The 25,961-nt window shown below is 34.8% G+C and overlaps 1 protein-coding gene across 2 annotated transcripts in view; it reads right to left on the bottom strand.

Moving 5' to 3' along the window:
- The window catches only part of LOC145248840 (heat shock factor 2-binding protein-like), a 592,183-nt gene that overhangs the window by 104,301 nt on the left and 461,921 nt on the right, over window positions 1-25,961 (bottom strand). For both annotated transcript variants that reach the window (XM_080110563.1, XM_080110564.1), the window contains one exon: window positions 5,823-5,955. In XM_080110563.1, coding sequence (XP_079966689.1) covers window positions 5,823-5,955 — 133 coding nt within the window. The remainder of the gene's footprint in view (window positions 1-5,822; window positions 5,956-25,961) is intronic.

Here is a 25,961-nt window from a genome sequence, read left to right as displayed (position 1 = left end):
GCCTGATCACCGCCATCTGCTGAGTATTCGCCGAGTTCCCGCCGGCACTTGTGGAAAAGGCATGTTCCCAGTTCATAACCCCTATTGAGGTGGTTATTTAGGACAATACTTTTATCATTCTATCCTGTACTTCATGTAGCGCTCAACGAAAATGTGGTCGCAGCTCAGAATAGCGTAGTTGTGCGGATGACCATATTCTTGACAAACAAACCCATGGTTTCAGTTAGTAGAGAACTATCACAAGATGGTGTCCTGACAAAATACCTGTTCTCTTAGAGGGGTTGGTGTTAGGAAGGACATCCAGCTGTAAAATATTTGCTTTAATCTCATATGTTATGTCAAACACGACAGAACTTTGAACCCTCAGACATCAGGAAGGAAAGGAAGGAAAACAGAGTTGAAAGAAAGATAAAATTGCAACTTTCAGGCCAATATCATAGTGTAGTATCTGTTCTAATGCTACACTTCACCTTTTCTGTCCTTCATGATTGAGACAATTTTAATTTTTGTTCCAATCCAGAGTGTCACTTTTTGGGGAGCTGGATTTTCCCCGACATTAAAAACCAACCTTGTGTCCAACTCTGCCCTCATGGGGAGGCAAGTAAATAAGAACAGATTTGTGATGCATCGCAATTTCATCAAGTATCACTTTCACATTATTCAAAAGCTTTCTGCCCTTTTTCTTAAACCGTGGATGATTTAGTCTTTGCTGCAGAGGATGAGTTGGCCGAAACGTGGTTAAACAACAATGATGAAGATAACAGTCCGCAAATAAATAAACACACTAATTACTCATCTCAAAAGATTCCAATAAAAAATAGTATATAATACCTGGCAATATATACCTGCTGAACCAAGTTGAGCAGGTATACAAACAATTGCACTAAAAAGGATTGCTAGCAGCTTAAAAAGATCTCTCGGTTTCAATATATGAGATAGCAGGTGAATGTCTGGCATCAGGTAGGATGCCCCATCCATAGCTTGAACAAAAGGATAAGAAAATTAAAAAACTAAATAAATTTCACACCAACCATGAACTTCATTAGTATGATTTGCTCACTTCAATCATTTTATCTACAAACTTTCACCAAAAATATCAACATTTACTTCTTTACTATCCACTTCCAATCCAATACATATCTTGCACTCTTTTTCACAATCATTAAAGCCAATTTGATTCTCCAACAAGTTTTCTTATTGGACACACTACAGATCAATATGTAACTCTCAAAAAACTGAACAATCTGACCAGAATTTCCATACAAGCTCCAAACATTTAAACTACAGTCATAAAAATGCAACCGATTTTCTTTTTTGGAAGTCATTTCCTTACTTGAGGCAAGATTTTTTCCGGTTGAAAACTAATTAAAATAATATCATGATATATCTCGAAAACCAACTGATATTTAAGTCATGGAACCAACCTTATTGTTGCATATAAACAGAAGATGGCTTCAGCAATTGATTTGTCAATGAGCATAAACCTTCTGACCAATACTTTGCAGACGCTATTGCTTCCCTAGTAGACAAGGTCCAAGCTTAAGCAGAAAGCATTGGTCTCTATATCAATGCTAATAAAACACAAAATGTATTCTTTGGGACACATCAACTACCTACAAACGTTTTTATCGGTCAAAATAAAATCACCATAGTTGACAACTTCACTTATGTAGGAAGCTCCACAAAAAAGCTCCACAAAAATGCTCCACAAAAAAAGAAAAAAATTTTTTCATTTGTCTGCTACTTGATTTCTACTTATGATTGAAAATTTTGTTGAACGTTAAAACTATTTTTTAAACAACGAGGCAATATACATTACTGAGTAATTAGTCACGCAGCATGGACTATGAGTTGCAGTGCAAGATAGGTTAGGCTTCAACAGCATTTAACCAGCTCTGCAAAATCTGAAGAAACAAACAATTGACCCTCAGATTTAAATCAAGATTTTATAACAATGTCATGCCTACAAATTTACATTAAAGTGAAACTTGGCATCTTAAAATCAACCAAAAGAATGAATAAGATGTGCTTGATACCAAGTGCCTTATAAAGATTCTGGAGGTCAAATGGAGAGATCAAACTACCGACCAAAAAGTCAGAGATCACACTAACCAGCATGTAGTATCGTCAATAATCTACAAATGATGACTTGGCTGCCTTGAACATACCCTAAGATTGGACTCTGATAGAATTGCCAACTAAGTGCTCCAATGGAACCCTGATGATAAAAAAGGTGAGGAAGACCAAACATAAACTGAAACAGACAGTTGGGAGATATTTAATTCTAATGAAGGGATGTTATGGATCTGGCTTCAGATCGAAAACGATGGCATACTTTGACTGCCTCATCCACCGCAAGATGCCAGAGTTCCTAAGTCTAAATAAGTCTAATCGACCTTAGTCAGAATTAGAAGGTCAGCTCCAGGACTGACATATACGTTGGCTTTAGAGATATACTGGTATTAGTATTAAAATTAACCTGTCGACAAGCGTTTCAGACACAATGTTATTATGGAGGTCATTTATGAATATCAGGAATAATAAAGTTCTAAGGATTGACCCCTGAGGCACTCCCTCATTAATATTATGCTATTATGCTTGTATGTTCACCAAGGACAACCTGGATTTTCCTCTTGTCTAAGAAGAATCTGATCATATTAAGCATTTGTTCAGTAATACCGTATGGTTTACTTTTAATTAGGAGCATTTTGTGTCAGATGTATATACGAAGGGCTACATCTCTAGCTTCTCCTGCCTCATGCAGTGCATTGTGGTCAGAAATGACATTTAAAATATCCGCAGTAAAATAGGCTTTCTTAAATCCATACTGTCAGTCAGAGAGAAGATTAGTTTTTTATGAGGTACTGGACTAGTGCTCATTTGATTATTATTATTTTTTTTTTTTACAAGGTAGTCACCACTTATCAAGGCCCGAAAGCCACTCGGGGATAAGGGTTATTGTGTGTAAAGTACGTTAGTGTTGGAGATTTGATAAAGTGTCTTACTTAAGGAGGTGGTTCATCAGGAATTTGTTCATATTGGACTTGAAGATATCCAGTTTGTAGTCAGGTGGGAAATAGGCAACCGGAACAGAGTTCCACAAGTATGCACTTCTAAGAAAGAAGCTTTGTTCATGGAATCTACATTTTGATTTTGGCACAGATAAGGAGTGGGGAAAATTTTTGACAGTGGTTTAATAACTAAAACATTTTAGCAAAGAGAAGGGGAGGAGATTGATAGAGTGATAATGGAACAGGTCATTCCGGTACACTGGTAGCACAGAGGTAATTTTCCAGCTATCAGGGAAGTAAGATTCATTAAGGCATCTGTTGCAGAGTTTGGAAAGTACAGGGGTTAGCTCAGCTGAGCATTTCTTAATTAGTATAGCATGGATGAGATCAGGCCCACACGCCTTGGAGGTGTTTTATGAGATTTTATGATATTGTGGATGTGAGAAGGACGATTTTCAGATCATCAAGTATAGCTTCTGTCCACCTAGGAAAATTTGGGAGAGAGTTGTTTGTTGGATCTAAGGGCAAGCAGCTCAACCTTCTTAGTTGTCATGCAAGTGAACTCCTGGATGTTGGATGAGAGGAATTACTGAGTCTAAATAAGTCTAATCGACCTTAATCAGAATTAGAAGGTCGGCTCCAGGACTGAAATATCAGTTGGCTTTAGAGATATACTGGTATTAGTATTCAACAGGCTAATTTGAATACTAATATCAGTATATCTCTATCATGCTTTTCTACTAATTCCATAATCTATAGATGTTCAGCATATTTGGAATCCAGCAATGTTCGGTACATCGACTAGTACTAGTGTGGAGACAACTTTGTATTAAAAAAAAAAAAAAATTAAGCTTGATATTAGAGAGGAACCGAAAAGGTATCATAAACGATAAGCGACGAAAAGCGACATCGTATTGCTTCGCTTGTTTTGTCGGCAATTATTGCTGATAGATGGATGCACATCAACCTTAGAAAGAGTCAGATTATAAATTAAATTCCATGTAAGACGACACCAGAAAAAAAACAAAAACAAATGCACAATTCGCAACTCTATAAAAAAGCTAATAAATCCATCAACGTGTTAAACACGAGACAAGACTTACAAGTCATATATTATTTAGAAAAAAAAAAAAAAGAGGAGGTTTTCCAATTTGATGGATCACGATTCTTTATGCATGATTTTCCCTGAATGCAAAAAAAATAAAACATAATTACACAATGCCAATGATTTTTATCGCCTATGATAATGGGACCACTCTTATCCAACTAGTATTTTATAAAGCAATAAAGAGCACTTTGGGGAATCAGAAAAATGGGTAACTCTAAGTCTGCACCAAACAGTGTCAGATAAATAAGTTGCATTAAACTTAATTTTTGCATAAAATAAAATATTGTTTCCCTGTTTTGAATTTTTTTCTATTTTTCATATCATAAAATTTATATTATTTTATGAAATATTTATTGATTTCTTTCTTTTTTTTTTTCAATAATGTTCTTACCTGGCACAATTTGCTGCGGACCTTGAGTCACCTACTCTTCTGATTCACCAAATCAGCTAGGGGGGGGGGGAAGGACACCTAAAAAGAATTCAATAAATATTTCATAAAAAATATATTTTATGAAATATTTATTGATTTATTTAATTTTTTTTAAATAGAATGTTTTTATCTGACATAAAAAAACTAAATAATTCTCAGGTAGGGTGTCATTTGTCATGAATATCCGTGCTCGGTGAGGCATCTTGTAATTGTTAAAGGAGAGCAGCTTAGTCTTACTAGCATTAAATGTTACCATCCATTTATGGCCCCATTCCAGTACGGTCTGGAGGCCATTTTCTAACGATTCTGCCATTGCCTTAGATTTGTGTACATCCCTTCTTCCCTCGTGCATTTTATAGAGCACTGTATCATCAGCAAATATACCCATCTCTGACACAATATTATCAGGGATGTCGTTAATGAATATCAGGAATAATAGTGATCCAAGGATCAACCTCTGAGGCTGTCCTGCATTAATATTATGCTGTTTGGATGTGCATCTATCAATGACCTGGATGGTCCTATTGTCTAAGAGGGATCTAACTATATTAAGTATTTGTCCAGTTATAGCATACAATTTTCACTAGCAGCCCTTCGTGCCAAACTTTGTTAAAGGCCTCGGATATATCAAGGGTTACAGGGACATCTCCATAAAATTTATTTTGAGATAATAGCTAATTTTAGATAAATGCTTACTTTCAGGGTTCAAAACTCTATAATGAGTTAGTTTATATATTTTTATTCTTTAATATATACACACACACACACATATATATATATACATACATACACACATATACACACACACACATATACACACACACACATATACACACACACATATACACATACACACACATATATATACACACACATATATACACACACGCACATATATATATTTAGTAATGTGATTGATAATTTAAAATTCAAATTAGAATTAAAAATTAAAAATCTGTTTCATAAGAAGGAACAACAACAAAGTCAATAAATTGTACAATCGTTTCGGAAACGATGTTTTTATTGTGATAGACATTAAGCCGCGGACAATAATTTTGACATATAGTTTTTTTTTAAACAAAATCTCATCAGCAAAAGTATTAGGTGGGTTTTTTTATATGTAAAAGACACCATAAATAAACCTAGCAATTCTTTAGTAAGGCAGATGTATCTTAATTGTTCGCCTTTTGAAAACCGTAATTATCATTATAATCTAATGATGTTAATGTTTTTCGTAAGATAATCGATGAAGCAATAAATTTCTTGTACTCACTCGTTATGATTCCGCATAAAGCAAGAATGAAGAGTTCCTCATTGGTTTTCTCTTGTGGCCAATCTTCTTTGTACGCCATCAGGAAACTATCTAACGTGCTTTGGACAAGGAGCAGAAATTCATCCACTTTGCTCTACGAATTAAAAAAAACAAAAAAAAACTGTAATATGATATTTGCAATTTGATTATTATAAGTTAGCAAAACTATGGAAATTACACTTTCAAGTAAAGAATTTTATCATTTTGGAAAAAAGAATCCTGCACTGTTTTATCTGGTTTCTTAACGGTCTTTTCAAATTTTCTCATTACACCGACAATACTCCCGTAGCAAAACTGATCTCAATATTTGTATATGTATATACCAGTGCATCGCACTATGACTATTGGACATTAAAAAACAATTTCTTTACGATCTCGATAATGGAAAAAACAAAATGGTATCACCTTGAAGGCTTGTGAAGTTTAAAATTTGGATTTAAAAAAGAATAAAGGATTCATTTATTTGAAAAAAAAAATAAATAAATAAAATACGGCATCATGCGATTCTGTTTCTTATTGAATCCTCAAATAGCTTTTGTACTATTTTTGTTAAAGTTTGTCAAACCTTGATAACCAAATCTTGTGTTTTATAAGTATTTTAATGTAATGTGTTTTGATGAACTCGTAATACTTCTGGCCTTTCGACGTACATATTCATCACTAACCAGACAAGCAGCAAAATCCCCCCCTTCCTTCACTGCCGAGATCTCTAGATACTGAAAAGCTTTCTAATCTAATAGTTTCTTCCCTCGGATTGTTAGACTTTAGAATTTCCTTCCTGTTTCACGAACTGTACTAACCTGCAAAAGCTTAAATGTAATGGGATCAGAAATCTCACTGCTCAACTCCCCACAGTCCTCTTTTAGACATGATTCCAAATAGTAATCCATTATGTTCCAAGTGGCAATATGCTTTGCTTGGGGTGAAAAAGAGTTTAAAATAACAAAAGTGGGTGAAGGGCACCGATAAAAGGGTAGAAGGAGAACTCTGTGAAACCTGATACAATAACAGACCAAACAGGCAAAAGTTCAGACTTCCACATTTAGAACATTGTTTTGTCCAAATCTCTTACAAAGATGCTGGGAAACTTTACCAGAGCTGGTGTGAGACCAACCTCCAAAACCAATAACTAGAGTGAAGACAAACATGTTAGGCACCCCACCTCACTCTTTCTCTCTCGAAGATATGTGTTAGGCACAGCTCTAGAGGGCATTTTTTTAAATTTTATTGTCTTCTAAGTTTAAATGTCGGAAAAAATTATATAATCTCTCTTTTAATAGTAACTATTTTGTTTGTTTGTCATTTAACCCCACTTGAATTTCTGCATGTCAATACAGTCAGGAGACGGGTTTGTCGATTTCAGAGTCACAACAGATGTGAGTGACAAAGCTCATTCCAAACTTTTACGACATAGGCATCAAAAGAGGCTGACAAAAAAATGCATTGAGGACAGTGTGACTATGTAGAAAAATAAATTCTGGAGCACAAAAGGGTGCTCGTTTTAATGGTACCATGTAGCTCTTCAACGTTTTAGTCACTGAGTTGAAAAATAGGAGGCCTTACTTTTGGAATGACTCTTGTATATATGCATATAAAAAAGAAAGAAATTGGAACCTTCTCAGTTTCTGCCATCAAATCTAAAGACATTGTAAAACATTTGTGTTCTGATTGCTCATAATATCACACTGTCATCAAAGTGAAGTAACTGTTCTGATACTACACAGTCTACTCAATTCTGAATCAGTAAAGGAGATATTTTCTAGAATTAGGTAATTTAAAAAAAAAATAAATAAAAAAAATCGACCTTCTGTCTAACTTTACCCTCGTGGGGAGGAACGTAAATAGGAACAAAAAGAAAAAAAGATCAATTGAAAGTATATATGCATGGAAAAAAGAAAAAAAAAAGGAAGCTGAACCTTCTCATTTTCTGCTATAAAATTTGAAAACATCATAAAACCTTTCTCTATTATTATAGAGAAAGTTGGAGGAGCTAGCCCTAGCATAGTGCCAAGTACTAATACTGCAACTCAAATCACTAGGTAATAATCTTTAAAAAAAAAAAAAAATGAAAGCAAAAAAAAAAACCCAAAAAAACAAAAAAAGAAAGCTGAACCTTCTTAATTCCTGCCATCAAATCTAAAGACACCGTAAAACATTCTCGTTGCAGTTACAGAATTTGTCGTTAATGTCAGACACAGTTTTAGAACAAGCAACAAGCAAACAAAAGACTGCCTAGAATTGTTAGTCAAATTAAATAAATCTAAAAATCAAGCCGAGAAGAAGAAGAAGAAACCTAAGTAGAAAATGTCTTCGTTTGATTTATAAGCCCACTAAAAGATCAACCAGCAATTCTAATCTTTACAAATACCAACAAGAACTGATACTTTCCTTTTCGGCCTTATTATATTGCACCACTTCCCCCACCCCTCCCCGTTTCACTCAGACGTATCTCAATATTCCGTCAGCAATGTAAACGCTGGTTATAATAAAATATCCTATGACCTACGCAGTAGATATATTATGACATACAATAATAACGGGCAGAAAATCGTGGGTACTAGATTTCTGAATTGGTTTCCAAACATGTGGCGCTGCAGATAAGGCATAATTAGTACAAGCCGGGCAGTTTTGAATGAAGAGCATTTTTGATTAATGTTATATGTCAAGTTAGTGGTAGCTGTGTGTAGAGAATCTGTTACGGGTTCAGACACGAAAGAATTCCAATTCTGCAGACCCCCTTGAAAATGTGCTCCTATTGCAGCCACCACCCACAAATTTGACACAAATAATAAACTGGCTGTATAATATGATGACTCACGTTTGTCCGTTTCTGGATTTTTCAGACGAGAACTGATTATTTTTAGTTGTATTATTTGGATTCTTTGCACTATTGTTTTCATCAAGCGTTATTTTCACGTTTCGGTCAATATTATTACACATTGCTTTTGTCCAGTGTTGTAGGTAACAGACGATTCCTTTCTTCGAATTATATGGAGATTTTTCGAGGCCTGTGGCCCAGTGAATAGAGACGTTGAATGTCTACGGTTCTAGGTGAGAATTGTCTGAAGATAGCGGTTTCAATCCTACCTAAAGCCGGCCAAAGACTTACTTGGCTAAAACGTAGTGAGACGACAACAACTATGGAAGGCAGTAATTACTGACAATGCAGTTAGGAGATTCGGAGTTCCTATCCTGTCTCGGTTACCACCTGACGAAGGCCAGAGGAATAGTTGGCCAAAACATTGTGAGACAACAACAACAACAACTAAAAAAGATGAGGATAATAGTCCGCAATAAATAAATTAATAAATTTTACTCATCTCAATAATGAATTCCAATTAAATAATATATATATATATATATATATGAATGGTGGGTTTAGAAAGTTTATTTTCATTATACAGGTGACATAAACCCCTGACCAGTGCGAGTTATCAGCACATCGAGGAAAGATAATTTGTTATTTAAACTTTTTTTTTTTTACTCATGTTCACCTCTAATAAGGTATATAGCCACTTGGACACAAGGGACCACTATTTGGGACCATGACTAGGAAAGATTTACAAGATGTTGGTTTACGTTACATTTAAACTTCTGCATATCAGTACAGTCAGGGAAGCAGGTAACAGGAAGGGAATTCCAAAGTCTAGCTATTCGAGGGAAAAAACTATTGGAATAGAAAACTTTCTGACATTTAGGAACCTCAACAGTGAAGGGGTGAGATTTTGTTGTTAAGCGGGTTTGTCGGGGATATGTATATTGAGGGGCACAAGTGCAACAAGTTCATCAGAGCACAGTTCATTAAAATATTTGTAAAACAGGCACAGCGATGCAACATTGCGGCGATGGGACGTGGGCTGGAGCTTAGTTGACAAAGTGGGACCGATTAGATATAAAACTCTTTTTTGGACCCTATCCAAGAGGGAGAGGTTAGTGGTAGATGCACCAGCCCAGATGTGGCAACAATACTCCATGCATGGACGAAGGGTGGCCCTGTAAAGGTACAAGATAGTCTCAAGTGTGCGTAGTCTTCTAGCTTCATGTTACTATGTTCTTTTTTCATCATGAACTGTAAAATTCAGTTGAAAAGTTACATCTTTCTGGAGGTTGAAGGCACAATCCTCAATATGAATAACACTAGAAAACACAATTGCAAATTAACTAGGACTTCTACTCAGTCATAGCTGACAGAACAAGATCATGCTACCCCATGGGATAAATAACGAATTCCATTTGAAATCTGTGCAGATTCTCGTGTTCGACTGAAAGATTAATGAGTTCAACAAGATACATCTGGAGAAGGTCGGAGGTTACATCAACTGAAATGTTGTGAAACTTACACTCAAGAAGAGAACAATAGTCCGAAGAATCTAAAAAAAACGATTGAATTTAAGTTTTAAAAGTTCTCAACATGAAAGTTCCTAACTTACCACATGCAATATTTTTTTTTATTTTATTATGGGTATATACAGCCCGTATTTATTTTTTTTACCATGATAGACTCCGAAACGGTTGGACAGATTTTCTTTAAAATTTACAGAAATTTAGTGTATAAGTCTGGGAGTGATCTTAGTTAAGTTTTGTCTCCGAATACTTCGATAATTTCAGATAATCAAAACCGTTATTTTAATTTATTTATCATCGGTAAAGCCACTTTCTTCATGTTGTCGCTTAGCAACAATGATAGAACAATGGGTCGTGAAAATTTTACTGTGGGTAAGTTGATAGCGTTTTCTTTTTCTTTTTTTTTTTGCATGACGTGGTCTGTAGGTTCAAACTCTGCACGTAAATTTCTTTCTTTTTTTTTTTTCATTAACTGCAAAGAATTTTATAAGATTCGAAAATTTACGATTTTTTTTTTTTTTTGCATGATGTGGTCTGTAGGTTCAAACCCTGCACATAAATTTTTTTTTTTTTTTTTTTTTTTGTTAACTTGCCTTTGGAATTCACTGTTTCCTGTTTCTCTGACATTCAGAAATTTAAATGTAATGTGAACAAACATCTTGCTGCACAACTCCACACTTAGAATATCCAGTATAAATCTGCTCCTTAATTGGAATAGTCCCTTGCGTCTCAGTTGCAATATGCTTTACTTGGTGTGAACTAAAGTTTAAAAAAAAAAAAAAAAAAAAAAAAAGAAAAGAAAAAAAAGAGGGCGGGAGTGATGTGACTTATCCGGCGGGGAATAACATAAGCAGGAAATGCATCTGGTTGCTAAAGAATAAGCAAGATACCAGATGCCTTAAATACATCTGGTTGCTAAGAAAAAAAAGTCAGTTAGAAAAGTGGAAGAATATATACATATATTTTGGTCTGATGAGGTGAGTTTCTCTAAATTGAGATTTCACTGAAACATGTATGCACATATGTAACCAATAATGTTTGTATAATTAACATACTATATACCTGTGTCCTTCATTGAGGACTCTTTAATAAACACACATGTTTCAGTGGACCTACATCTAGGAAACCAAACTATACAACCATTATATATATATATATATATATAAAATAAAATTACAATTAAATTTACCAAAATGATCCAAGATGGTAAAATTAAAGTATATTATAAATACTAAAGAATTAATATTCATAAAGTTATCTCAGCCAGATGTAAAAGCTCGATAAAACCAAATAATATATATAATATAATACGAGCAAACAGTTAATAAAATATGTTAAAAAAACACTTTGAAAAAGAGTTTCGAAACTCTGCGGATTAAGGACTATCCACTTATCAAGCGTTTCCTCTTCAGATTAAATATGTTTTTAACTCTTTTTCAAAATGTTTTTTTAACATGTTTTAACTGTTTGCTCATATATATATATATATATATATATATATATATATATATATATATATATATATATATATATATATGCCTGTTGTCCTGTAAAAACTTTAATCTACACTACGTCGGAGAAACTAATGCCTCTAAATAAACGTATGAATTTACATAAAACTAGTACTAAGAGATGTATTCGCGTTATTAAACACTTTAAAGAAACCTGTAGTCAGTCGTCTTTTTCTGTACAAATTATTGAAAAATATAAAAGTAATGGATATAATAGTTTAAGAAATGTAGATAACGATATCCTAAAAATGTGTCAGGATAAGGAAGGCGAAATAATTAAAAAAATGCGAGTAATTTACCCATATGGTTTGAATATTAAAGTTAAAAAAATTAACCTACAGGATTCCGAAAATGTAGGTCGATTATATCCAGCTTTGCCTCGCTAATAGAGCATCAGTTATTTTATGCGAGGACTTTTTTTTAGTAAAATTAAAGATATTATTATTAATCAAATTTCTGAGTCGTTTAATTATATAAGAAAACTACTTAATCATACAAAAAACAGTTTTGAAGGAAATAACATTGAAAATATTATTACAACCAGATACGATATATAAGAAGGACTATTTCATTCAATAGTATGAATATATTCTGGATATAATCGACACTAAATTGTATAAGCCACCTGTGGAGGGTATCTATATATCTATAAAAGTGAACGTGTCTATCTGTCTGTCTGTCTGTGTGTCTGTCTGTCTGTGTACATTTCCCTACGCAATAACTCTGTCAATTTTTAGTCTATAGACTCGAAATTTGAAATACCGGGTACTGAGATTTGGGAAAATCGATGTGACAGGTGTCAGCCAGAAATTTGGTTGTTAAGGGGTCAAATTTCAACGATTTGACCTTTAAGAACTCTACCAAACTCCTCTGACAATTTTGGGTCTAGACACTTGAAATTTTAGATATAGGTTCCTTGAACCTGGATCTAACTTAATAAAGTGATTTGAGCCCGAAACTATAAATTTTAAGGGGTCATAATAGGGGTCAAAGTTTTAAAAAATTAACCATTTTTTTTGTTTTTTTGCTTTTTTTTGCACAGCATACACCTCCAAACACCCGAGCAACGCCGAGCACCCCTGCTAGTAAAAAATAAACCTAGAAATGTCTGTAGTTTTGTATGAAAATAAAGGTTTTGATGATATCAATTTACCAAAAATATTAAATACACAAAACAACATACAATTACTACCAAATGAGTTACAGACTAAAGATCAAAAGTCAATAGTTACATATAAACGAGAGCCAACAATACGTTATAAGGTTTTCAATTATAAAAAAAAAAACGGTATAACATATTAATATAGATGAAAATATTATGAATATTCCAGAATGTGAATGTAATTCCTCTCCTTTTTGTAATAATGAGATAAAACATGTAATTACAGGAAATCTACAGATGTTAAAAAATTCTAAATTAAGAAAACTCCTTAGCAAAGGTCCAAATTATAGAGAACCTAAATGCCTAAATTACACTAAATGCGTTAAAGAAGTAACTGAAGCACTACAAGGTTTTATTATGTCTTTGGTAAATAAATATAAATTATTACAGTTTACGTTTGATGCATGGAAAAATAATATACTTGAGTGCGTAAATAAAAAGGCTTTTTTTTTTTTTTTTTTTTTACACACGGTGGTCACCACTTATCAAGGCCCGGAAGCCACTCAGGGATAAGGGTTATTGCAAGTACAGTACGTTAGTGTGGAGATTTAATGAAGTGTTTACTTAAGAGGGCGGCTCATTAGGAATTTTTTAACGTTGGACTTGAAGACATCCAAGTTGTAGTCAGGTGGAAAGCAGGCAGACGGAACAGAGTTCCACAGGCATGCAGTTCTAAGAAAGAAGCTTTGTTCATGGAATCTACGTTTTGATTTAGGCACAGATAAAGAGTGGGGGAAATTTTTCACAGTGGATTCAGCTAGACGGGTGTTTTTTGTGAAAGATTGGCGAGGGAGGACCAGAGATTGGAGTTCAGACGAGCACCTGCCATGGAAATAATGATAAAACAAGGATAGGCTCGCAACGTCTCTTCTGTGAGAGAGAGGTTGCAGGGAAGAGAAAAGGGCATCCCCCACTAAGCTACGAAATCTATTTTGTACTCTATCAAGGCAGGATAAGCTGTTTTTAGCAGCTGAATGTATAAAAAAAAATTTTTTGCTGTTTTTAGCAGCTGAACGTATAAAAAAAAAATTTTTTTGCTGTTTTTAGCAGCTGACCGTATAAAAAAAATTTTTGTTTCTGTTTTTAGCAGCTGAATGTATAAAAAAATTTGAACACCCTCCAAAAATCTAATCCTCTTCTTAAAAATTCAGAAATACTGAAGGAACTTAAATACTTCAAGATAAGTTTGTAATATTTCCTACTGATAAAGCGGCAAACAATATAGCTTTTATAAGTAAAAAATATTATATACAACATTTACTGATAGAAGTAGGAATTATAGGTAACGTTTCAAATACCTATAAAGTTAGTAATATTAATTTAGATATAACTATTCTGAACAATTGTATTATTAGTGAAAAAGTAGGATTTTTTTTTTTTTTTACAAGGTAGTCACCAATTATCAAGGCCCGGAAGCCACTCAGGGATAAGGGTTATTGCGTGTACAGTACGTTAGTGTTGGATATTTAATAAAGCATGTTACTTAAGGAGGCGGTTCATCAGGAATTTGTTGACTTGAAGACATCCAGGTTGTAGTCAGGTGGGAAACAGGCAAGCGGAACAGAGTTCCACAGGCATGCACTTCTAAGAAAGAAGCTTTGTTCATGGAATCTACATTTTGATTTTGGCACAGATAAGAAGTGGGGAAAATTTTTGACAGTGGATTCAACTAGACGGGTGTTTTTCGTGAAAGACTGGCGATGGGGGACCAGAGATTGGAGTTCAGACGAGCACCCGCCATGGTAGTAACGATAAAACAAAGACAAGCTCACAAAGTCTCTTCTGTGGGAGAGAGGTTGCAGGGAAGAGAAAAGGGCATCACCCACTAGGCCACGAAGCCTATTTTGTACTCTGTCAAGGCAGGATAGGCTGTTTTAGCAGCTCTTGCCCAGATGTGGCAGCAGTATTCCATCCTTGGACGTACTTGGCTTTTATATAGATAGAGAATTGCATCAGTAATGAGATATCTTCTGGAGCGGTAGAAGGATCCTTCCATTTTTCCAGCGACCTTGGCAACTGACTTGATGTACATATTTCATTTCAGGTCAGGAGTAAAGGTCAAACCCAGAAGCTTGTCAAAACATGGAGCCTCCCCAAGACGAGAGCCATCCATTTCAATTGATGCCAAATGGGGATCAGAGCGTTGATGATATAAAGATAGAAGCTTGGTTTTGGACGTATTAAAAGTGACCAGCCACCTTTACCCCCACTGTACCACGCACTCAAGATCAGAGGAGAGAGAATTAGAGAGAACTTTATCATTTACGGCCTTTGATGTGTTGCCATAGATGGTCGTGTCATCAGCATAGATGTCAACGAATGATTTAAGTATGTGTTTTGGGAGATCATTGATGTAGATCAGGAAGACAGTTGGGCCCACGATGGACCCCTGGGGAACTCCAGCATTAATACTGTGGGTCTCTGATTTATGCCCATCAACTACTACTCTGATGAGCCTATCAGAGAGAAATGATTTAATGATTGAGAAAACATTTCCAATTATACCGTAGCTGGAAATCTTGTGAAGTAGGCCTTTATGCCATACCTTATCAAAGGCTTTTGATATGTTAAGAGCAATTGCCCTGGAAAGGAAGCTTTTGTTAAGAGATTCACTAATCCTATGAGATATAACCATAGCACATCTGCTGTAGATCTTGCAGAACGGAAACCATATAGCATGTCACTAAGAAGGTTGTTCCTGTTGAGGTGGTTGACTACTTCTTTATTTAATATGGATTCCAGCAACTTACTCATGACACATAGGAGACTTATTGGTCTGTACTGAGAGAGAGAGAGAGAGAACTTATCACCTGAATTCTTAAATACAGGGTATACTGATGAGATTTTCCAGGGTGTTGGGAAGCACTTCTCTTTAAGGCAACACTTAAAGAGTTTTGTAAGTATGGGGGCAAGTTCTAGCTGAAGCTAGTGTTGTCTGTTATAGGAGGAAATACGGGGAGTTGATGGCCTTGGTCGCATAGGGTAGAATTAGCTGCAAAGTTCTTGACAAATAGTTTGGCCTTGTCTGATGCTGACGAGATGACCTCAGGTCCATTGATGATGGTTGGGATAGAATGCACGCTTCTGTTCAGGATTCTGTTTGCTATTTGCCAAAACTGGAGGGAACCAAGCCGCTGCTCAGCTACTTTGGATTTAACGGACTGAGCATATAGTTCTCTTGCATTTTGTATTACTCCTTTGCAGTGGTTGCTGGCAGACCTGAAAGCAGCTTTAGTCTCAGTGCATCTATTACGTTGGTAGCTATGGAAAAAGTGATTTCTGTGTGCGATGGCAGCAGCACATTCTGGGGAGAACCATGGCTGGCTGTTAGGTTTTTGTTGGAATTTTTTGGATGGTATGAATCGGTCTTTGCCTACAATTAACCATTCGGTCAGGTCTGATACTATGGAGGACACATCCTTTTTAAACATGTAATGCAGTGGTAGATCGGATATAAGTGTATGGAAGCTATCCCAGTCAGCAGTAGAGTATCGATATACAGTACGGTGGAGAGGTACATCTCCAGACTTATTGCATTTCATTTTTATCTTAACTGATACAACCGAGTGGTCGGAAGATCCCAGAGGAGAAAGAACGGGACATGAACATAGCTCAGGGGAAGTTGTGAGAAAAAGATCTAGAAGGCTAGCATACTGACCGGAAGTATTGGACACTCGGATGGGTTCGTGGACAATCTGGGTGAGGTCATAGACAATGGCAAAATCATGTCAGAACCTTCCCTCGTCATCTGTCTTGTTAGAGTGGGTCAGCCATTCCACATTGTGGACATTGAAGTCACCACAAATGTGGATGTTAGCTGAAGGGTGAGCAGACAGGATGTGGTCATTTTTTTCAGATATGCTCTTAAGGATAGTAACTCCGCTGTTGTGGGGGCGATAGAGAGTGAATATAAATGCAGTGGTGTAAGCAAGTGCAACCCGGAAGCACATATAAGGTAGATTATGGTCTTCTTTGAAAATATGCCTACCACACGGAAAGCCATCTTTAATGTAAGCAAATATTCCATGTCCATGGTGATCTTAGGGGTTAGATTTAGATTTTAAGTTAGAGTATCCTTTAATTATGAATTCGTCAAGGGAAGCGGTCGGCCTAATGCCAGTTTCACTTAGGAAGAATATGTCTGGTTTCGTCTCCTGTAATTGAGTTTAAACCTCTGGAAGGTTGGAACGGAGACCCCTGATGTTGGAGGAGACATGGTAGTAGGAGGATGGGGTTCTAGGTTTACACGTGTTATTTTTCTGGAGGTATGTTGAGGATTGGGATTTGTGGAACAGGTCGACAGACTTGGTTAGAGCAGGACAGAAAGGGAAGGTAAGAGAGAAAAGGAGAGAAAGATTTTTTTTTTTTTTGTTGCCATAAAAAGGTAAAGCCGTAACAATTACCCATTAGTATGGCATCGAGAGGCCCCACTCGAAACTACTGCATGGTTCAGAGTCCATTCACCAAATGGCAATACAGCAGCCCCAGTATTTTGCACCTGCTGATAGGACGGCCTCCTTAGTAGTTAATCCAAGGTTCGGGTCCCTGACTATCAGGCGGATAACGTCAGCCCAGATGAAATGTTTACCTCCAGCACCCTTACTAGTGACATGGCCACAAGGATAGACATAGAAACAGAAAATTTCCGACATCTCAGGCTACTGTTAACGAAGTACTGTCATCCTGGAAAGCAGCTTTTTCTTCACCCTTTGTCAGAAACATCACTCATTGGAAATGAGGACTGAGGGACAAATAAGAGGAAGCGAGAGTAACAAGAACTGCCGATAACGCATCCACAATGCGTTGTCTACTCTCCAGTAAAAGTTTAAAGTTAGAAGAAAAAAACAAAAAACTTCCATGTATGTATTGGATATCTAAAATGCACAAAAATCCAGTTAGCGCTGGGTTTATTGTAGGTTCAAAGACGTGCATTACTAAACCTTTAAGTAAAGCCATATCTAAAATATTTAAACCAATTATAAATCAAACAAATATTTCCACCAGAAAAGAAAATTCTATAGTAATATAAATCTATTTTGGGTGGAAAATAATTCACAATAAGTAAAAGAAAAATTAGATAACATAAATCCCAGAATAAAAGCAAAATCTATAGCGACTTATGGTTTTAGTAAGCTATATACTAAAATTCCACATGAAAAAACTTATAAAAAGAATTAGACGATACTGTAGATCTAGCATCTAGCTTTTGAAGGTGGAAAAGGTAAATATATAGAATTTTCAAACTCTAAAGCTTCCTGGTGTAAAAATGAAAACAGCAAAACTAGTGTTTCTAAAAGTATTTTAAAAAAAAAAATTAAGTCATCTTATTAAAGAATGTTATTTTAAGATAGGAAATAAAATATTACTCCAAACGATAGGTATCCCAATGGGATATAGACTCGAATATATATATATATATATATATATATATATATATATGTCATCACAAATTAAAAAAAAAAAAAATGATATATCTAAAACATATAATTTTCATGAGTGTAGGAGATTTATAGATGATCTTATATGTATAAACGATAACGATGAATTAAAAAAAAAATAAACATCTTATATACATCTTATATAGTACCTGCCCTGTTTTTACGGAACCATTATGTCAGTTTTTTAGAATAGCTCGCGTTACTTTAAAATTAATAAATTTTATATCCCCAGTTTCTAGCTTGGTAATAAGGATGATAAAACAAGGTGTGTATAAACCTAAAATATTTAAACAGTTAAATAAAGCATTTTTGTGTTATCCTGATGCTTTTGAATCGTATAAAATTAACCAGAATATATCAATAAAGGAAATCCAAAATTATATTAGTAATGTATAAAATGTATTATATACAAAGAAAATGTGTGTGTGTATATATATATATATATATATATATATATATATATATATATATATATACACATATATATATATATATATATATATATATATATATATACACATTAACTTTTATATATTTTTAATTTAAAATAAATAAGAATATAAATATATAAAGTACTAATCATAGTAGGGGGTGATGAGTAGGAAAATGAATTAATCCTAATCTTATAAATACAACACTGCTAAATTTAAAAAATATGTCCATTTTGAATTTGGAAACAGACGAATCTCACAGGTAAGGAAGACATTTTTTATAATATGAATAGGTTAGCCAAATTAATCATGAGTAGGTAACTATATCTAATATCTGGAATATTTTTTTGTTCTTGTGATTAAGAGAGGTGGTGTATCATCAACACTGCTGAGGAGACATGATTTAATATACTGTTTTGTTTTTAAATCCCCGAAACAGTGTTTCATGGTAAACAACTGATGATCCCTTATATTAACATTGGTACTATAGTGAATTGATCCCTTAAATTACCATTGGTACTATAGTGAATTGATCCCTTAAATACACATTAGTACTATAGTGAATTGATGCCTTAAATACACATTAGTACTATAGTGAATTGATGCCTTAAATACACATTAGTACTATAGTGAATTGATCCCTTAAATACACATTAGTACTATAGTGAATTGATCCCTTAAATACACATTAGTACTATAGTGAATTGATCCCTTAAATACACATTAGTACTATAGTGAATTGATCCCTTAAATACACATTAGTACTATAGTGAATTGATCCCTTAAATACACATTAGTACTATAGTGTTTGTTTGTTTGTTTGTTCTGTTTTACGGCATATCAACCACTTTGGGGTCATTTAATGCCGAAAGGTTCGTTATGTTGTGTTAAATATTGGTTTGTTCTTCTTAAGGTTTTTCTTTTTTTTGGGGGGGGGGGGTCTTTCCTTATATTTTTGAGTATATTTTAGTTTCTTTCAGAAAATTGATAATTTTTTGGGGATCAATCTTGTTTAATATTGTTTTCAGATTTTTTTCTTGGTAATACTTTGTTCGGATTTGTTCAAGGTCAATGCAGTTTGTCAGTATATGGTGTATTGTGTAGGGTTCTTGACACGTTATACAGTTTGGTGTCTCCTCCCCTTTTAGTAGATGTGAGTGGGTGATGTGAGTGTGACCTATTCGCAGTCTGGTCATTACTACCTCTTCCTTTCTTGTTAACTTTTTGGTGTTTCTCGTTCCAATATTTGGTGTTATTTGGAATAGTTTGTTTTTGGTGCATGAGCTCCAGTTTTCTTGCCATTTTCTCTTCAAAAATGTGTTTATTTTAGTCTTTAGGTCTGTATAGGGGATTTTTCCACTTATGTGGTTTTGTTGCAGAGTTTCCTTTGCTGCCTTATCTGCTTGTTCATTCATGTATATGCCGATATGGCTTGGTATCCAGCAAAAGATAATGTTTTTTTTCATGGTTATGGCATCTATTTTGTTTAGCAATTTTGTAATAAGTGGGTTTGTCATTTTTTTTTCTTTTAGAGATATGAGTATTGAAAGTGAGTCAGTAAATATGATATATTTTTGATGGTCATCATTGGTTATTATATTCAGTGCCGAATCTATGGCTGTTGCTTCTGCGCTGAAAATAGAAGATTCGTTTGGGAGCCTTTTCTTTAGTTTTATTTTTTTGTGGATGGCTGCGCATCCTACTTTATCTCCATCTTTTGATCCGTCAGTGTAAATTTGTGTATATTCTTTGTATGTATTCTGGATGATAAGTAGTTCTTCATGGAAGGTTGATGGGTGGGTTTTCGTTTTGGGATATTTATTTAATTTTAATATTATGTGTGGTTGTTTGATCATCCAGGGTGGAGTTTTTGATTTGTTATATTTATGTATTTTTGTAATGTCCATTTGGGCTTCTGTGAGAAGGTTTTTTATCCGGAGGCTGTAGGGCTTGATGATATTTTCTTTCTTGTTGAAGAGATGTGTGTATTGTGGGTGGAGGGTACATTGGTATGCAGGATTTGTTGGACACGATACCAGCTTTAGGTAATATTGTAGCGCTAACTTCTGTCGTCTTAGAATCAGTGGAGGCTCATGGGCCTCTATATAGAGGCTTTCTACTGGAGAGGTTCTAAATGCTCCCAAGGCTAATCTTAATCCTTGATGATGGATTGTATTTAGTTCTTTTATGTAGGACTTCCTTGCTGCTCCATAGATGAAGCATCCATAGTCCATTTTAGATCCGATTAGAGTTTGGTATAATTTCAATAATGTGACTTTGTCTGCACCCCAATCGGTGTGTGCTAGGACTTTGATCAATTGCATTGTCTTTTGGCATTTTGCTTTTAAATATTTTATATGCGGTATAAAGTTCAATTTTTTATCGAATATAATACCTAAATATTTATGTTGGTCGGTGAGTGGGATGTTCTTGTTATCCAGTTTCAGGTTGGGGTCGTGGTGGAATTTTCGTAATTTGCAAAAGTGGATGCATTTAGTTTTTTCCTCTGAGAATGTAAATCCATTTTCTATGGCCCATTTGTTTATTTTATTCAGACAGAGTTGTAGTTTGCGTTCGGCTGTTTGTATATATTTAGATTGGTAGTATATAAGTAGGTCGTCCACGTATAGGGCGTTTTCAATTCCTGGGTCTATGTTTTTTATGATATTGTTTATTTTAATGTTGAAGAGGGTGACAGACAGGATACTGCCTTGGGGGACCCCCATTTCTTGATCTTTTTGGACTGAATAAGTGTTGTCCATCCGTACTTGGAAGTTTCTATTTGTTAAGAAATTTCTGATAATTTCTGGCATTCTACCCCTAAGTCCTAGTTCATACAGGTCTTTTTGGATTCCGTATTTCCAAGCGGTGTCATACGCCTTTTGCATGTCAAAAAAAATTGCTATTAGATGTTCTTTTTTTGCAAATGCTTCTCTTATGCGTGTTTCCAGTTTTATTAAGTGATCGGTGGGGCTTCTATTTTTCCTGAAACCCGACTGGCTTTCTGTAATTAGATTTTTGCTTTCCAAGTACCAATTTAACCTTTCGTTAATCATTCTCTCAAAAGTTTTGCACAAACAACTAGTTAGTGCAATGGGTCGGTAGTTTGTTGGGTTTGTATGGTCTTTTTTTGGTTTGGGTATTGGGATTACTGTTGCCTGCTTCCAGTTTTTTGGAATGTTGTTAGTTATCCATATCTCATTGTAAATTTGTAATAAGTAGTCCAGTGATGGTTTTGGTAGTTTTTTGAGGAATTGATAATGGATCTCGTCGGGGCCGACTGCTGTATCGGGAGATTTGTTTATTGCCTCCTCTAGTTCTGCACTGTTGAATAATTGATTGTAGTTTTCTTCATTTTTTGATTTGAAGTTTATTTTTATTTTTTCTTCATTTTTCTTTATAGCTTGGAATTTTTTATTTTGGTTTTTTGATGATGAGTTCATTGAGAATTGTTCTGCTAATTTATTTGCGATATTTTGTTTGTCGGTAATCTTTGTGTTGTCGCATATAAGGTGTTTAATAGGGTTCTTTGTATTTTTTCCTGCTATTTTTCTGACCATCTCCCATACTTTTTTGGGTTTTGTGTTTTGATTAATTTTTGTTACATAGTCTTTCCACGAGTTCCGTTTTGATTCTTTGATAGTTTTCCGTGCTTTGGCTTTGCTGTTTTTATAGGTGTCCAAATTTTCTTTCGTTGGACTGTTTTTGAATTTCCTTAGGTTTGCACGTCTGGCTCTTATAGCTTCTTTGCATTCTTTATTGTACCAGGGTTTGTTATATTTTGTAGTAGTGGAACTTTTTGGTATGTTCTCCTCGGCTATTGTGAGTAGGGTGTTGCTGAAATATGTGATGTGTTCTAAGTCAGGATTCGCTTCAGGTATTAATCTGTATTGACATGTATTTTGGAAATTTTCCCAATTTGCCTTTTGTAAATTCCAGCGGGGTGTTTTGTCTTCTGGCTTGGGATTCTCGTTTTCTATTATGATTGGGAAGTGGTCACTTCCGCATGTATCCTTATGTGTTCTCCAGCTATAATCCATGTATATAGTTGGGTCACATAGTGTTATATCGATTGCTGATAGGGTTCCCGTTGGTGGGTGCATATATGTATTCTCTTTGTTGTTGAGTAGGCATAGATCATTTTGGTTAATTATTTTTTCTATGGTTTGGCCTCTTTTGTTGTTTTTTTTACTGCCCCACCATATATTGTGACTATTGAAGTCTCCCAACAGTAGAAAAGGTTTAGGTAGTTGTTTGATTATATTGTTTAATTCTGTTTCGTTTATTGTTTCATTTGGTGGTATATAGAGTGAGCATAGGGTTACTGTTTTGTGTAGTGTTGCAGTTATTGCAACAGCTTGCATATTTGTTTTTAAGTTCACTTTGCTGTGTGGAATGTTTTCGTTTATCAGTATTGATGATCCACCGGTGGCTTTGCATGATAATTTGTTTATGTGGTTGTATATTGAGTAGTGTTTTATGTTAATTTTGTCATTTTCTTTTAAGTGTGTTTCTTGTAGGCAAATTATTGCAGGACATAAGGATTTGATAAGTATTTGCATTTCTTCGATATTAATTTTTAATCCTCTTATGTTCCACTGTAGGATTTTGTTAGTCATGGTTTATATTTTCTTTTGGTTTTGGACTGTTGGTGTTTATGTCTACGTCCATAGTTTCGATGTTAGTTTGGGTGTTTCTTTTGGAAGTGGATGGTCTGTTTCTTGTTTCTGGTGAGAGGCTTTTTTTGGGTTTTGGTCTGGGACTTTTAGATTTACTTTGTCTTGACTGTCTTTTTTGGCTACCAGTTTCAACTAGTTCAAATTTATTTTCATTTTCAATTAATACTAATTCTGTTTTTTGTTTGTCATTTTGTTTTTGGGGGGTAGTTTTTTTGTTGTTCTGTTCTATTTCCATTTTTTCTGTTGTTGTGTGTTTATTTTTAACATCTGTTTTTGTCCTTGTTAGTGACTTGGATCTTTCACGTTTTGATAATTGAGGAGGTTTCATTTCTTTAGAGATTGATTCCTCAATATTGATGGAAGTTTTTCTGATTTCCTTTGTTTCGTTTTCTTTTATACTGGGTTGTTCGTTTCTGACTTTTATTTGGCTGTTAGAATTTATTTTCAGTTCTGATAAAAAAGATTTTAATTCTTCAAGTATGTTCTTTAGTTCTTTTGCTAGGTTTGCAATTTCTGGAGCAAGGTTTAGTTCATTGTAGTTGTACATTTTGTTTGCTTGTTGGGTTATTGTGGCATATGAGTTTTTGGTGCGATTTGTGACTTCTTTGCGGGCTTCTTGGAAGGTTATATTTTTTTGATATTTGATTGTTATTATTTCCTTCTCTTGCTTATATATTTTGCACTGTTTTGAGTGAGAGTGGTGCTCTTCTTGACAGTTTGTGCATTTGGTTTTATTTGGACAGTCTTCTTCATCGTGGTCTGGGTTTTTTTCACTGCAGTTTCCACATGTGAAGAATCTTAGACATTGGTCTTTATTATGTCCAAACTTTTGGCAGTTGTAGCATTGTAAAGGTTTTGGAATGTATTGTTCTATTTTCGTTCTTTCATAACCTATATTGATGGTCTCTGGTATTTGAGGATAATTGAATGTTAATATATAAGTGTTTGTATATATTACCTCTCCTTTTTTTTTAAATGTGATTCTTTTTACATCTGTGACCCCTTGGTTTTTTAGTTCTGTTTTGATTTCTTCTGTTGTGCAGACGGAGATTTCCTGGTTTTTTATGACTCCTTTGGAGTAGTTTAGTGTTTGGTGTGGATAAGCTTTGATGTTTGTTTCATGCAATTTTTGTAGTTGAAGTAGAGTTTTGGCCTGTTTTTTATTTTGTACTTCTACCAATATGGTACCATTCCTTAATTTTTTGACATTTTTAGGTGTTATTTTGCTTGATATTACCTTTTGGATAATGAAGGGTGACATTTTAGTTAACGATATATTAGACGTTGCTTCTAGCACGATGAATCTTGGAAAGTTTGTATCTTCATTGTCGCTGTCAGAGTCTATTTCTGTGTGTGGTCTCTTGGATTTTTTGGCATTCATAATAATTTTTGAAAAATTCATCAGCCATGCTCCCCACCCTCCTCGGAGCCCCTTATGGGGAAGAACTATGAGGGGGTAAATCCCATTCGCCTCGGTTCTCCAGGGCTACATAGCTGGTATACTCAAACATGGGGAGGTTTCCAAGCATTCACAATATATGGTTATGCCCACCCAAGTATGGGATTTCCCTGTATTTTTATTATTCCTGATGGTTACCTTTTTCCCAGCTTGATTGACCCTTCAGCCATCGCTTATTAACTCAGTTTATTGTTTATGTTGAGTGTTAGTGTGTTTTTGTTTGGATTGTCTGAATTAGTGCTTGTCATGACCAACCGATTGATTGGATCGGGCCTATCCAACCTCCCGTCTAGCCTAGTAAGGGCCAAAGTGGTGTGTTGTAGTATCATGTTATTATTTCCTAGGCATGTTCCACTCAACCACCAGGATCCCGTTCTTAATGCATTACGGGTTGCCACCAACGGTCAACTGGTGGTCCCATTGAAGGATTTTTACCCTCTGCAGGGGGGCAGTTGGTATGTTCTATCGCCCTACCAACTAGGCAAAAAAAAAAAAAAAAAAAAAAAAAAAAAAAAAAGGGTGAGGAGGTGAAGGAAAAAGAAAACGAGGGAGGGGAAGGGGAGGAGAATGTTGTTTTTGTTTTTGTTTTCGCAGAACATGACTAAGTTTTGCAAAAGGGAATAAAAAAACAAAGACATCTATGTAGGTGCGTTTCATCTCAGGAAGTCAGTAGACAGCCTGATCTGGTAGCACCAGAGTACTATAGTGAATTGATCCCTTAAATACACATTAGTACTATAGTGAATTGATCCCTTAAATACACATTTGTACTATAGTGAATTGATCCCTTAAATTAACATTAGTACTATAGTGAATTGATCCCTTAAATTAACATTAGTACTATAGTGAATTGATCCCTTAAATTAACATTAGTACTATAGTGAATTATTGATCCCTTAAACACACATTAGGACTATAGTGAATTGATCCCTTTAATACACATTAGTACTATAGTGAATTGATCCCTTAAATACACATTAGTACTATAGTGAATTGATCCCTTAAATTACCATTAGTACTATAGTGAATTGATCCCTTAAATTAACATTAGTACTATAGTGAATTATTGATCCCTT

Source organism: Euprymna scolopes, chromosome 27 (genome assembly GCF_053919585.1).
Source record: "Euprymna scolopes isolate OS-2025 chromosome 27, ASM5391958v1, whole genome shotgun sequence".
NCBI lineage: Eukaryota > Metazoa > Mollusca > Cephalopoda > Sepiida > Sepiolidae > Euprymna > Euprymna scolopes.
The sequence above is the reverse complement of the archived record's forward strand: the minus strand, read 5'-3'. Positions and strand labels throughout refer to the sequence as shown.